Here is a 15,046-nt window from a genome sequence, read left to right on the forward strand (position 1 = left end):
TAAAAAACACTTGATGTTTCAATACACACACCTGTTCTACAGGTTTTGTCAATATCTGACCAGGGTTTTTGTCTCCTTTCAATAACCATCTAAATATTTTACTAGCTATTCCAATACATCAAAAAGTCTAAACTTTGGAACCTCTTACCATATCGCGTCGTGCTTCATGGGCTTACAATCGATGGCAGAAAAAAGTCTACTTGTTACCGAAAGAAAAGCAAAACTGACCCAGGAAATCTTCTATATCCATGCGATAAGCTGTCAAGGCTTTTATGTCGGAACATTCTGTACATTTATTTAGACTAAAGTTAACTAACGTCCAAGCCTTGCATCGCGACGCACTAGTTTGCGAAAGAGAAGACAGGAGACATTAGATTCACTATTAACGTATAGTTTATTATAGATATTATATATTTAAATACATATATATTACATATATAAATACACTTGCACTTTAACTTATATTTTAGATTGGGATTTTAGATTATTATATTGTGATTTTAAATCATATCATTACAATATAGTCATTTAGATATTATTGTTTTATATAATACATGTACTTCGGTCTCACTCATGCCAAATGTAGAATTTTTATAACCGATTTATGATTTGATCTATCTACAGTAGAATCCCTATAACTCGAACCTTCGAGGAGAATGAAGGGGTAAAATGGGAGGGCGGTGGATTGGGAGGGCAGGAGGGAGGGGGAATGGGAAGGCGGGGGTGGTGATGGGAGGGCGGGGTGGGGGGCTGGGAAAATGGGATTTTATGTACTGGGAATGGGAGTTACAAATAAAAAGAATAGAAATTAGGATTGGATTGGTGTTTGAACAAAACATAGGCTGGGATTATAGGATTTGGTCAAAATGGGGGCTGGGAAATAAGATTTGACAGTCGATACTGAAACATGCTTTCTGCCACGGCAACGGTTTAAGAACACTCCTCTAGTTGTATCACTAGATATACCTAATAAACGTACTTCCCATGTATCATTTGGGTCTCAGTGCAGTTTCTATATTTTGAACCCGACAATAATTTTGCAAAACTCCAGTTTCGAGGTATCTGTTGCTCAGGGTTAGCCTCTATTTTTTTATTATTTGCAGAATACTTATGTTTCCAGTCAAGGTTCGTGGAATTTCAAAGTGTTTTTATTACTGGGATACCTGTGGTATCACAGTCGTAAAATGCTATTGCTTTTTTTTCTCCTCGACAAAATGACAAAGTTGAGCAATAGTACCCAGGGGTCTTCAGGAACTTACCCAAGAGACCTTTGCGGGTATCTGCTATATAGATCCCGTCTAAAGTCCAATCAATTATCATATACCAGATGTCAATCAATGTCACTATGTTGTCAAGTGATCATGAGAGGGCGGAGCTAGCAGACCACGTGGCACAGGTTTATGTCTACGCATGCTCTATTTCGTTGACCGCCGTAATTCAAGACAGCCGAACTAGAAATATTAATCTATCAATTTCGTAAACAAGGATTTCAAGCCGAGAAGATATCAATGACTTCGAAGCAAATGAATGAATATCAATGAACTTCATGGGCTAAAGCTTGTTTTGGTTGACTATTCATGATTCATCTACTCGAACCGGCAGTGCATGATTTTCGGCACGAACAGGCGAAGATCGATGAGGAGAACTTTATTAATTAATTAATTTATTTATTTATTTATTTGCCAACAAATAATAATTAATAGAAAAAAAGTTGCAAAAAGGGTGCTGTCAGGGAAGAACTGAATCCTCATATACGGCAGCCCCCACTAACTAATAACAGTGAAATCTCTGGTAGAAAAGAAAAAAAGAAAGATTACGATTATAATGAAGATTAAGAAACTATAAAATGTAAACATATTATAAAACTTGAAAATATATAGTCTTATAGCCTATATTCATGTATTTATATATATGAACTGTTTTTGGCTTCAAAGTCTTCTCACAAGGAACATGAGGTACATAGCAATATTCATTTTAAGATTCTATAAATAATTCGAAGCGTTATGATCTCCTTAATTTTTCTTCAAAAAAAAGGCGATTCATTAAAAAATATCGATAAATTATAAAATTTAAAGCAATTATGAGAGAGGCTTTGAGCAAATATTAGCCTGTATTTACGTTTTAAATGAAGCATTTTGATTTTAAAGCAGGTTGCACAGCAAGCTAATTGCGTATTCCAAAATCAGGATCCCGGAACTGGAATTGGAGTTCCAGATTGAGTTATTCGATGGGTTTGATGAGTATGGCATAAACGCTCTGCCTACAAACGGCTTTCAACACTGTCGTTCGAAATTTTGCAACTTAATTTTACTTCTCCTTTAGATTCTCAGAGACTATAATACTAGTAAACCGTCCCAACCAAGGTCTAGTTTATCATTAATTCGAGACGTCACCGCGAAATACTTTATCAGTATTTTTGGAAGCTCAACCAACTAAATCCTCCATGCATGTTGAAACCAGGTCCTCCAGATCCTCCAGGTATAACAGTGTACCCTGCCAACAGGGTCTTGTTGTTGAAGCTGTGCATCATCTTCGCCTTCCCGTTGGTATTTGTGAATATCAAGACATTAAATTAAGGCTAACCCTGCTGGGGGGGAATTAGTCTGTAATCAAGGAACACAGCGGTAAAGGATCAATATTGAGTGCATGTAAATCAAGTGTTGTATGCATCATTTATATATAAGAGAAAATGAAAGCCATTACACGAGCTATTGGCATTAAGTGGAGACAACAAGGCATTTTTTTTTCATTGGTTGAAAAATATACAGCCTTAAAAACGTTTTGAATCGGATTTTTAATCCCTTATTTTTTTAATCCCTTATTTTTTTTAAATCCCATTTTAGCTTAGCACAAACAATCCACACTTCTACGATAAGTGTTATCAGTCGCGATTTTAGCCTACATCAAAGAATTTATCTTTTAATGCTTTTGCTGTATAATTCTCTCTCTGGGTTGATACCTGCTAATCTCATCAGTATAAAAGGTTTTAAGCAAAGTTAGGGCGAATGATTGAAGTCCAGACTCGAAACAGAACAAATTTACGGCTCAATAAGGCGATAATGAGGATATTTCAACGACAAGGCATTGAGTTGATTCTGATAACGAGAGAAAAAACAAATTTCTTCTTCCGTAAAAAGCAATTTAGATGACAAATAACGTCATCCTGAAGTCGGTGAAATTAAAAACACAAACGATTTTTTTGTCTCAGACGCCTCTCTCTCCTAAAACAGCTACGAATCATATGAAATTCGTCATAGTGAAGATGTGGTTTGAGAACAAACAAGTAAAATAATGAAAAAGGTAAGCTAAGAATTTTTAAACCATTTTTTTATACATTGTTTACATATACGAAAAAGGAAATTTTAAAGTGAAAGTGCTTGCAGTTCAGTAAATGCGTTGAATTTTGTCGATGTATATTATTCGCGATAGGAAAAAGTCCCACCAAAATTTTCATTTCTTACAATAAGTTAATCTTTTTTCTTTTTTCTTTGTTCCTTTTCATTTTCTTTCTTCACATACCTTTTCCTATTGTTGTTTCGTATCGTTGTGTTTTTTGGCAGTTTTTTCTTTAATTCCCAAATCAATGAAAATTTTAGAATGGGTCCTTTCTATATAAAAACGAATTAGTGCAAAATTAAAAGATCCTCTCTACCTCCCGAATCTCGTGTACCTTGAAAGTAAATGGTAAAATGTTGAAATTCCCCACACATTTTCTCCCCCTCACAACTGCCACCAACCCCATCTTCAATTCTTCAATTCCTTGTTGTTTCCTGTATTCTTTTTGTTTTTTGTAGCGGATCTATATATATCATAATCATCCCAAGGTTGTCTGTAGGATCATCGCATTGGAGGCGTCCGACCTAGTTAGTAATTTTTTTTGTTAGTAATCCTATTGATATTGATTGTCATTTTATGTCGTTCTGTTTCCCTCTTGTCTACCTGTCGATACATTAGTTCATGACTGATGTAGTTTTTAGACAGTTATTTTCTAACTGAAAATATAACTGATCTTTTCTTTCCTCGATTGATTTACCCTGAGGCTTAATGCTTAGCTTACTTTCTAAGACTACATTAGACAATACTTCAAGCTTAATGGTAATTGCTTTCAGATTCAACAAGTATAGGAAGAAAAAGGAAGGAAGGAGAAGAAGGAAGAAAAAAATATATGAATGAACAAATATCTATTTAAAAATTGCAAAGAATGAAACAGAGAAAAAATGAATGAATGATCGAATAATGAAATAACGCACGTGAAAAAAGGCTAAAAACTGATTGATTAAAACAAACAAACAAAAAAGGGCGTGGCCGGGGCAATGGGGGTCATGCCCCCTCCTCCCAGCATGTTGGTAATTTTTTCAACTCCAATCTTTTAATCCGTTATCGATAAGCAGTCCTCGTTAAATAATTGTCCATGTACTTGAGCATTTCTCATTTCAAGATGGCATTAATGGTTTTTGAAGAAGCTAGTATGCTGTAGATAGTTTGATAGTACATCAATATGTGTAGCACGAAAAGAAAGATGATCTTCGTTTTAGGCATTACCAATAATCAATGTGGAAAACCAAAGATAAAGCGTCAATTAGATGGCAAGCAAGTAAATCGGTGCCGGGCGAGTTTGAAGGAATGAAGGGCATCATTGATGAAGACGAAAAACAAAATTCACCCTTCATGAATACATACAACTAATATGTAATATAAAATTCAACCAAAAAAATCTAAGTTTAATATCGTCACAGTCAGTTTAGATTAATTAAAAATGGTAGTTAGTTTGCGCTCCAGTAGTGTCCTCCGATTCTCAAGGTGGTTAAGTATGTTCTCCGATTCTTTGACCGGATCTGAAAGGGTTTTTGTGTAATTTCTTCTGAAGTTCTTTCATTATGTATGAAATATTTACAGGGAGACTGGCTTAAAATTCCCAGTGCTATGGACTTGATTCTGAATCAAATCAGTTTAAAAAAGTTCGAATGAGAAATAGAACGGAAGAAACATGTGAAAGAAAGAAAGAATGAAAGAAAGAAAGAAAGAAAGAAAGAAAAATAAAGAAAAAAGAAAGAAAGAAAAAAAGAAAGACAGACAGAAGCAAGAAAGACAGAAAGAAAGAAATAAATAAAATAAGAATGAATGAATGAATGAAACAAACAAGCAAAGAAAGAAAGAAAGAAAGAAAGAAAGAAAGAAAGAAAGACAGAAGAAATAAAGAAATAAAAAAAGAATGAATGAATGAAAGAAAGAAAGAAAGAAAGAAAGAAAGAAAGAAAGAAAGAAAGAAAGAAAGAAAGAAAGAATAATTGTGTTTAATTTAAGCACCTCCCACATACTTACAGATGTGAATGAACGTACCGCAAACCCGGTAGTGAAAATATTAGCCGAGGGCTCATATTTGCTAAATGTTTCTATGGGGTACGTGGATAAGATGTTTGCTTGATGGCATCAGTTGACTCACACTACCAGATAATGCTTCGCGAATTTTCATTTTTATTTAAATTTTTATTCCCACATGAGAATAATGGTTGATTTTTGCGGGAGGAAAACCGGAAAAACCTTCGAAGGGAGAGAATAAACAAAGTTAGCTCACTTACGGGGCCTTGTCCATGGATTGAACCCTGGAACATTGCGGCGAGAGGCGAGAACTACGCACTACGCCAAACTTGCTTCCCTTCATAAACGAACCATAGTATTTAACCTATAGATATGGTCAAGGAGGTGAGCTTTCGTGTTTTCTTGCCCCTTTGAATTTCCGTACATGACCATTGATCTTGACGTTTTCAAGCATAAAAATATTACTTCGCATTACAGTATCGAGGAAATATCTTTAAATTTAATTATTTAACCCAAGTAGCACTTTAAAGACTTGCCCCGTTGAAGTTCAATACGTGTATGGTTCCTCAATAAAAGTTTGAAGGTTTTTCAGCGGTTTTGTGGGGCTCGTGGGCTCAAATTATGTTTCATGGCGTCATGCGCACTAGCTTCCTTTATATTATTTTACGAAAATCTTTGAAGCTATAGGTTATGACGGTGTAGCAGACATTCATTGTGACTAGAGGAGGCTAGACACATTCGTCAGTTTTAATTTAATTCCCGCCAGTTGAAGAGAGTTTGAAAAAAGTTGAAATGTAAATGAAAATAATCAAATAGAACTCACTAAATTATCGTTTCTGGAAATGAAATTCTACTAGCAATTTTCTACTCCCTTCTAGTCGTTTTAAATGGCAATAATAAAACTAAGTGTACGATTAAATGAAAGAAACATCAAATTCTGAAACTCGAAAACCACGACAAATGAAATGACGCCAAAAACGATTGGCTTAGACATTAGCCAATCGCTAGCGCGCGTTTTCTTTCTTGGGCCGGTATTTTCTGATGACATCATCGGCTAAAATAAAAAACACTACAATCCACTAGAAAAACAAAATATGACAACTTAATCTAAGTTAGAGTGTCATTTCCAAGATCAGAAATATTGATTATCAAAATTTCGTAAACTGATGAGTTTAGTGTTTTCGTCCCTTTCCGATTAAACCATTAAAAATGGGATGGGTATCATAAATGGGTAAAAAAGTCTTCGTCGTTTGATAAAATTACAGATTTTAATATGTAATTTAATAGGTTGAACTTCAAATTAGTTGAAGTCGTATGAATGAAGGATAAAAGGAAATTTGCAGTAAATGGTTTAATATTTCTTTTATGGCGAAGTATACTGTATACCACTGAAACCTGGTGCTCGCTTTGGCAGCAGAATTAACTCTTTGTTGATATACACGCACCCTGGATATTGAACTAAAAAAATCCATTAAAAATAGCATCGATCATTTTCAGCCAAAACCAAAAACCATTTAAAATGAACTGTCGTTAATAATACCTAGAGCACGTTATTAAAAATCTTGTCCTAATATCATTGTTGTTTTAGATATTTTATAAAAAACAGATCGGAAAAGCAATATGTGAAAATTTCGAAGCAACAGAATCGAAACGATTTACCAATATAAATCAGTTTTCTGAATATTTAAAGACGCTAAAAAGTGTCAAAACTCATAAGTTAAAGGATATCTTTATGAACTGTGTAGTTAATCCTTTCATGTCGGAAGTGTCGTCGCTTCATAGCTAACTAATAATACCTAGAGCACATTTATTAGTATTCAATCGTTTTTTATCGCTCACGTTACGCGGGATCGCGCGTTATCACGGAACTCCGTTTATCACGTACGAAAGTATCGCTGTGTACTTTGTGATGAAAAGTCCACGTCTAAACCAGTTTTATGTAAAGAACTCGAAGAGCGAGCACCGAGCAAAACTCTAGAGGTTACTCGAGATCGAAAAGGATTTCTAAACAGGTTAGATAAATGCTCTTTTTTTTATATGCAAACATATTACATAAATATACTTGCTATCATGTATACTTTTTTGGTGTGGTTCTTTAAGATATCCTCTTTTACTCCGACGAAGGACTAGCGTCCGAAACGTCAGTAAGTTTTTTCATCTTTTCACGGTGTATAATTTACCTTTTCATCATTACTGTTTCATTAGAAACACTGATGCAGCTCACAATAGTTTTTAGCTAGTTATATCTTTTTATCCCAATGAAACTTAACTAAAAAACTTGGTCAACAATGCTTTTTATTTTTCTTGCAATAACTTTACTTAAAAATCCAAAACAAAGCCGTTTTGATATAGAAATTTCTCATAACAATAGAAAATAGGAATTTCAAAGCGCTTTACGAGAAAACGGACATGGCTGAAAATTGAGCCATTGAAAAATTTTCGAGGGAAAAAATATAGTGAGGCTAGTGAAATTGTCAGCAAATTCGAAAAACTATCCTAAGATAATATAATTTGAATGTCAACTTTTAATTATTAGCTGATTATTTACGTTCAAACTTCATAATATCCGAAGACTATGAGATTTGGTTTGGGAACTCCCACAAGTCAATAGTAGCTGAGTTGAAAATAAATATATTGTAATGAATATAAATATATTATTTTGAGCAAGGAAACTAGTTAAATCTCAGAAGTAATTTTTTTTCGGTTGTATATTTTTCTTTTTGTTAATCTTCGAGTTAAAGTTTTCCATATAGTTTATTAGACTTTTATTATAATGTTGTCTTCAAAACGCGTTCCAAATACTCTCACAAAACTTGTTTTATCTTAAAAAGTAGGTGAGCTGCAAACAATGAGAATCGAAAATACGCTGAAGTAAAGTTATAGTTTTCTATAAAGATAAAACATTTAAGTTAAAACATATTTTATTTGAAACGAAAAGTTATGAAGCATTGAAAACATCTGTTTGACAGGACCATAGAAATTCTGTAACTAAAAAATATATTTTCTCTTTATAGAACTTAATAAAAATGTAAACGCACAATTCTTCTTAATCAAGACCATCTTTTTGGAAGAAAATATTATTAAATTAACTTAAATATAAGTTAATATATTTCATATATTAGTATATTATTAAAATAGCAAATAACCTTGAGTAGACAATGTCTTAAGGTTTTTGAAGTCGTAACATATGCAACTGCCTGCCGAAAACCTTGAATAAATCATTATTCGTAAAACATTCATTAGTTTTTAAAAATAAATAATCTTAATTTCTGATCAATTGTTAGAGGGAAGCAAAGTTTGCTTTTTTTTTTTTTTTTTTTTTTTTTTTTTTTGAGGTTATTTATTTACTTAATTTTGAACTTATTTTGAAATTCCTGCATTTTTTCCCCAAGTTATGATAGGAAATAACCAAATAAATCTCAATGAGTGTGTCATTCTAGATAGAAAAAAAATGAAGCAGTTTTCTTTACATCCAAGATAATCAATAATTTTTATCAAAAAAAGTACATCGCGGATCGATATAATTGGAAATCATTTCATTTTTTAGCAGCACTTCTCGTGGCACGAACCTGGAAAGATTAAACATGATTAAAGAACCACTACAAATCACTTGCCAGCCCATTTTACGTTATTTCGATTTTCGAAGTCAATTTTTCTTATTTTCCCTAGTTAAAAGTGGTGTTTAATGTATTTTTCTTGAGAGTTGGCAGGTTTTTGACGCAGTGTGTGTGTGTGTGGTCTTAGGCAGGATATTAAATAGTTGTTGGATAGGTATCTTGAGTCCAAGTTACCAATTAAATTTGATGGCTTATTTTTGTCATTAGGAGTGAACTTGGCGGATCAAAGTCGTAAAAAAAAGCAAGATTTCTGCCATTTAATTAAGTTCATATTAATATTACTTTGAAGTAGTTTGAATTTAATTGCCTTAATAAGAAAAAGGGAAAGAATGGGTCAACGATAGTAAATAAATGGAATGAACAAAAATGAAATTTAAATGAAATAGAAAATGGAAGAGTACTATATGAGTGACTGAAAAGATGGCTTAGCGGAAAGACAGAAGATTATAGTAGAGAGGACCAAAGGGAACAAAATATGAGAGAAAAGAGTGATAAAGAGTTGAAAAGTAAGAAAGATAAAATAACAAGAACGGTAATACGAATAGAAGGAAACTGTGAGGAGGGAAATGAGACAAACGAAAAAACATGAATAAGTTAATAAATGAATTAATGATAAATGAAAATATGAAAGAAAGAAAAGGAGAAGAAGAAAAGAAAAAAAAGTTAGAAAAAGAGAGCTAAACATGGACTAGACTTTCCTTTACCTCCATAAAAATAACAAATAATAAAGAACCAAAGATTAATTACCTGACAGAACAAACTTTTCTCATCCCTCGTCACGATGTTTTTCAAAATAACATAAAGAAAAACCGAAAATTTAGCGTACAATTAATCAATACAAATAAAAAACAAATCCGTTTAGAGTTTGTCAGCGTTCATCAACAGCTGTTAATGCACTAAATTCAGGCCAGTCTGACATTTGCAGCAGTAAAACGTGATAAAAACAGGATACAGTTAACGAAGAACAAATATTTTTTCAGTACTGTTAGAAAAATACGCGTTGATTGACTCAAGCGAACTACATGTTTATCGTCGTGTTATAACTCATTTTCAGATACTTCTTCAGGCCTTTTGGGACATTATTCAATTGCGACTCTATTTGGACAACATATTAAGAGTAAGTGCACAAAACATCATTGCAAATTGATTTTAGCGTTGGAAAATATTTTTTGGTGGCAAAAAAATGTACTTCTGTGCGAATTTGTTAATTTGGATTCGTGGTGTTAGATTAGGTTTGATTTAGAATAAGGCTGACACACTTTACGAACTGAATGCATAAAAAGTATGAAACATCGGAAGCAAATAATAATTTTACGATCTTAATTTGTTTCTATTTTTCAAAATATTTGCATCGTAAAGTCTAAAGTAGGATCTTATTATAAACCAAGGTACAATTTGGAAAAACAAAACTGTAGGTTATGGTAAACAACCCGTAATATAAAAGATTAATTTGGTCGTGTATGTCTCCTCGTTCATGACGGTGGGGATTAATGGAATTGATATTTACTTTCAGTTTTAAAGCTCCTCCTTCCAAAAAACCTTACCAACTAAATATTCCAGTTCAACTCTGAGTTGAGACTTGCACCGACTTTGATCAGCCCAGAGGTCGCGATTGTTTCAGGCGGTTTCGATCTTCGCAGGGTTTGATCTGTGAGTTAGCCATGACCTGACTTAGATCAGCCCAGAGGTTGTTTCAGGGATTTGATCTGTGAGTTAGCCATGCCCTGACTTGATCAGCCCAGAGGTTGTTTCAGGGTTTGATCTGTGAGTTAAACATGCCATGACTTAGATCAGCCCAGAGGTTGTTTCAGGGTTTGATAATATTTAAAGATTTGACATTTTGTGCTGCCTATTACCTGTTCAATATTCCCGATTGCATCATGTGAGCTGAAAACAATTGAAAAAAATAAATAAAACATGACAAGATAGACTCAGTTTAGACTGATCGACACTTGTTTTCTAACCTGATCACGTGACCTAGGATTTTTTTGGCAAGTTCTTATTCATAATGTGGCGTTTTGTTTTGACTTTCGTGTGTATTTTTGAATCCAACCGTTCGCTTGAGGATGTTTGCTCTCTGTAATTGGAACTGACAGTGCGTCAATGCGTTACGTTGCTAATTCGCCGCCTCTCGCCGCTGTGGTCGTGCTGGGTGCGACCCTTAGACTCGTTGTACAAATGTCGTATATATGTTAGTAGAGTTGCTTTTTGGCTCTCTACTGTGCTTTGAAGGTTAAGTTTTCCTTTTTCGCCTCAAAGATCGACTCCGAAATTTCAATTGCTTCAAGATTTGGATGGACTCGCGACGAAAATGAAATTAAAGGTAAAGATTCTATATCATTGTTGTACAGTTCAAGCCAACTGACTAGATCATATTAAGCATTTTTCATGACTGGAATTCACCTATTACAGTATTACAACTTTTTCATGCTTTTTGATCAATCATTTTTAAAAAACCGAGCAAAATGGCTGATCAATTGCAACTTATAAAACATCCTGTATCTACATTGCAGGTTTATAAGTAGCGGTGTCATTTCACGAGGCCGGCTTATTTCAACTCTCTGGGTGAAATATCATACTTCAATCATTCAAGTTTAAGATTATTTGTATACAATCAATATCGCTCGAACACACTCGAAGATCAATGTATAACACCGTTGAATCTGATTTTAGCGGCGAATCCTGAAGGACCATATCTTCATTTTGATGATCTAATTTCTTTGCAATAAATCCTTTCATTTCCTATAGAAAGACGAATTGAAAATCAAAGGGCTTTGCTTTTTCTTAAGAAGGCTTAGCGCAAAGTTTATTGTCAGTGTTTATAACGATGAAGTCCTGTGGCGGAAGATGAAAGAAGTTCCCGTTGTGCGCGAGATTTCCCAAAAATTTCGAGTGCAACTTCAGCACAGTTGTATTAAAGAGAATTAATTTAAATTTATTCTTGCAGCGAAAAAATCTTAGAAATTTGATGAAAGCAATTTTCCAAATGGATGGTTCACTAAAACTAGTAAGGTCTGGAAGTTGCTTGAAAAAAGGCCAACTTTTTCAAAAAAATAATTCTTTGCAATTGTCGCATATCAGATTTCTCTTGCTTTTCAAATTATGGACTGATTAATTTAATGTCTTTTTTTTCCACAGAAAGCACAAGGATATATAACCAATCAGTGAATGATGGCAAACCAAACAAGCCAATCAAATTCAAGCAACAATCTAGTCAGCTACGGCACCGAGCCTTATTTCATCTACCCAATCAGCATGTTCTACGTGGCGCTCATCTCCATAGCAATGATCGGCAACACTCTGGTAATAGTCACCATTTGTTCTTGGTCGTCGCTACGAAAATCCACCACAAACCTTTTCATTTTGTCTCTTGCCGTCAGTGATCTTCTCACTGCTTCGGTAGCCATGCCTTTAGACCTTGATCTTCTCTTGTCCGACAATATATGGCGTCATGGTGAAATTTTCTGCGAAATTTGGGCAACTGTCTATTTGTCGACGGTCCCCACATCCATCCTAACGCTAATGGCCGTGGGTTTGGACAGATATAAGACACTTAGTGATCCAATGAGTAAGTTTCGCGAGTACCAGTTCATGACACGTAAACGTGCAATACTCGTGGTTGTAATCATCTGGGTATATTCGATTACATTCGCTGTGATTCCTTTCATGGGATTGCAGCAATATCCTAAGAACTTGATGGAAGGACAGTGCTTGTTCAACATCACATACATCTACTCCGCTGCAAGCTCGTTCATTAACTTCATCATCCCATTAATGGTGACATCGTTCCTGTACGGTAAAATGTACCTCATAGCGTACCGACACAACGGAGAGTTCATTTCTAAAGGAATTAACGAAAATACCGTACAGAAAACAACAGCAGTGCCTGCTGAACAAAAGGCGTTCATGAAAAACCTCAAGGCAGCCAAAACAGTCTCTGCTATCGTCAGTGGGTTCATAATCTGTTGGCTGCCCTTCTGTGTGCTGAGCCTAACCATGTCATTCTGCTTCTCTTGTCTGGACAGAATACCCGAGAAGCTTTACGCAAGTCTTCTGTTACTGGGCTACTCAAACTGCGCGCTCAACCCGTGTCTATACTCGTTCAAAGACAAGAAGTTCAGAAAATGTTGCAGGCTGACAATGATGTCTGCGTTCCTGAAGAACCCAAAACGATCTGAGATGAGCAAAAAACCTTCGTACGAGACACAACAGTCTGGCCTGAGGAAACCACGACTTTCTGAGATCATTTATGACAACAAAGATGCAGTCAAACTGACGTCCTTTTCTCGCCACCACTGCGCAACATAAACTTGTAAATAAATACTTTGCAACAGAAATTGTAAAACTTCAAGACATTATTTAAGCGAGTTCATTTTAGAAAGGGAACATTTAGAGCTAAGTTATAAAGATTTCGGTTTGTAAAACTTCTTAGTTTCACTCTTATATATAGTTATACACTGTTTATATAATCCCACAATATTCATAACGAACTCAGCCCGTGTGGAATTCTAGGGCCTCGTATATCTATGCGATACGACTTCTTAATCACTCTTGGAGAGGCAATAGACTCGCCTTACACTGAGTCCTGAGAGGAATTGTTCTGGGATACAGCACAGTGGATTTTTTTTTTTTTTTTTTTGCATAAGAAAGGACGGCCTATTGTTTTGTCCCTTTGTCTTCTAGGAAATCAGTGCAAGGGGTCTGTGGACCATTCTATCGTAATCGTACCACGTTTCATTCTTTTGAGAATAAGATTCTTTGTGTAGTGTCCATATTCATGTGTCTTTTTATGTACAACCGGTACAGTGCGACTACACTAAGGCCACCCAAACAAAGCTTTATACAAATTAGCCAATCATGATTGAATATATCAAAGCACAGATTTTATTTTATACGTGTGTGTGTGTGTATGATCACGAGTGAACAAGAGTCAATTTAATTCGCCATCCTCCTGTGATTCAGAAAATTTGATCTAAAATTTGTTTGGGTGGCCTCGGTCGGTGTAGTCACACTTTAAACAAAGAAATAGTACTACAGGGAATAACACGTGGTCTGAAATAGGATAACGATACTTCCAAGTTAAGGGATGGACCATTAGATTTTTGATGGGGGGTTGCAGGAATTTCGGTTACATAATATTTATTTTTTTGGCTCAACCCTTGCACGTTATTTTTTTGCGTACAGTTAGATATTTTTCTTCTAACAGAAGAGGTTGCACGATATTTTTTTTGAGGTTTAAATGCTTGCTCGATCGATATTTTTTGGGGATTTACGCAAACCCCCCCCCCCCCCCCATCAACTATCTAATGGTCCGTCCCTAAAGGGGCTATAGACCGTTGCATGTGACGTCAAATGGAATTGGAAACCTATTGTTTTGTCCTCCAAATTGTATGTTTTAGTTGAAAATAAAATCGTCATGTTGTTGGACCTCCGATGTGAAGGCTGAATGATAAGATAACAACATCATGTATTGAAGGATGAAGATCCAGCTCAGAAGCCTCTCGAGGCAGGAAATATAAGACTAAAGTTTATATTTAAGGCTTAAAACGTAATTTAACTTGATGTTTATTAGACGTCTTTTTTGTATCATGGAGGATTTGATTTTGAAATTCAAAATTCAATTACAAAATGACCGCACATTCAGACGTCGTACTAATCAATGCGGATGTAATATCGCGGAAAAGCTTAACGAGTAAATATTAGGGGCGGGGGGGGGGGGGGGGGGGGGGGGGAAGATGTGAAAAGGTTTGGAATTTAGGAGTTTTTGAGAAAAATCTTTGGATCTTTTCCAATGTTTTGAGTACTTCAAAAAATTTTTTGTATAAATATATGTGTTACTGTACTTGATAGAGAGATATCGTTTGCAGAACTCGTTTTGCTCATTACTCATGACTGACCATTGATAAACAAACAAGAAGAAAAACAAGAAAGAAAGAGCAAAAAAAAAAAAAAAAAAATATGAAATTAAAAAAACGAAAAAAAAAAAAAACCCCACCAAAAAACCGTATTGATTTTCCCCGCCATCTTAATTGAAGACATCTAGAAACCCTCTGTTGTTCAATTTGAGATATGAAGAGAATGTGCAGATAGCATAATGTAAAGTTCACGGC

The 15,046-nt window shown here is 34.8% G+C and overlaps 1 protein-coding gene across 2 annotated transcripts; it reads left to right on the top strand.

The window, feature by feature from the left end:
* The first annotated feature begins 3,229 nt into the window (after positions 1–3,229).
* On the top strand, positions 3,230–13,706 carry LOC116308144 (octopamine receptor beta-2R). 2 transcript variants are annotated; one of them, XM_031718525.2, is made up of 3 exons: positions 3,230–3,300; positions 3,795–3,863; positions 12,075–13,706. In XM_031718525.2, the coding sequence occupies exon 3, from the start codon at positions 12,105–12,107 to the stop codon at positions 13,242–13,244; it is 1,140 nt and encodes a 379-aa protein (XP_031574385.2). In that variant the 5' UTR covers positions 3,230–3,300; positions 3,795–3,863; positions 12,075–12,104; the 3' UTR covers positions 13,245–13,706. The 2 variants fall into 2 exon arrangements, with proteins under 2 accessions (XP_031574385.2, XP_031574386.2); XM_031718526.2 differs by lacking the exons at positions 3,230–3,300; positions 3,795–3,863 and adding an exon at positions 7,261–7,331.
* Positions 13,707–15,046: the final 1,340 nt, after the last annotated feature.

Source organism: Actinia tenebrosa, unplaced genomic scaffold (assembly GCF_029948245.1).
Source record: "Actinia tenebrosa isolate PJP-AT-01 unplaced genomic scaffold, QUT_ActTen_1.0 PGA_scaffold9__36_contigs__length_13948895, whole genome shotgun sequence".
Lineage (NCBI taxonomy): Eukaryota > Metazoa > Cnidaria > Anthozoa > Actiniaria > Actiniidae > Actinia > Actinia tenebrosa.

Bases quoted from the DNA above. Each gene is read 5' to 3' on its own strand.
- LOC116308144 (XM_031718525.2), top strand. From the start codon at position 12,105: ATGATGGCAAACCAAACAAGCCAATCAAATTCAAGCAACAATCTAGTC.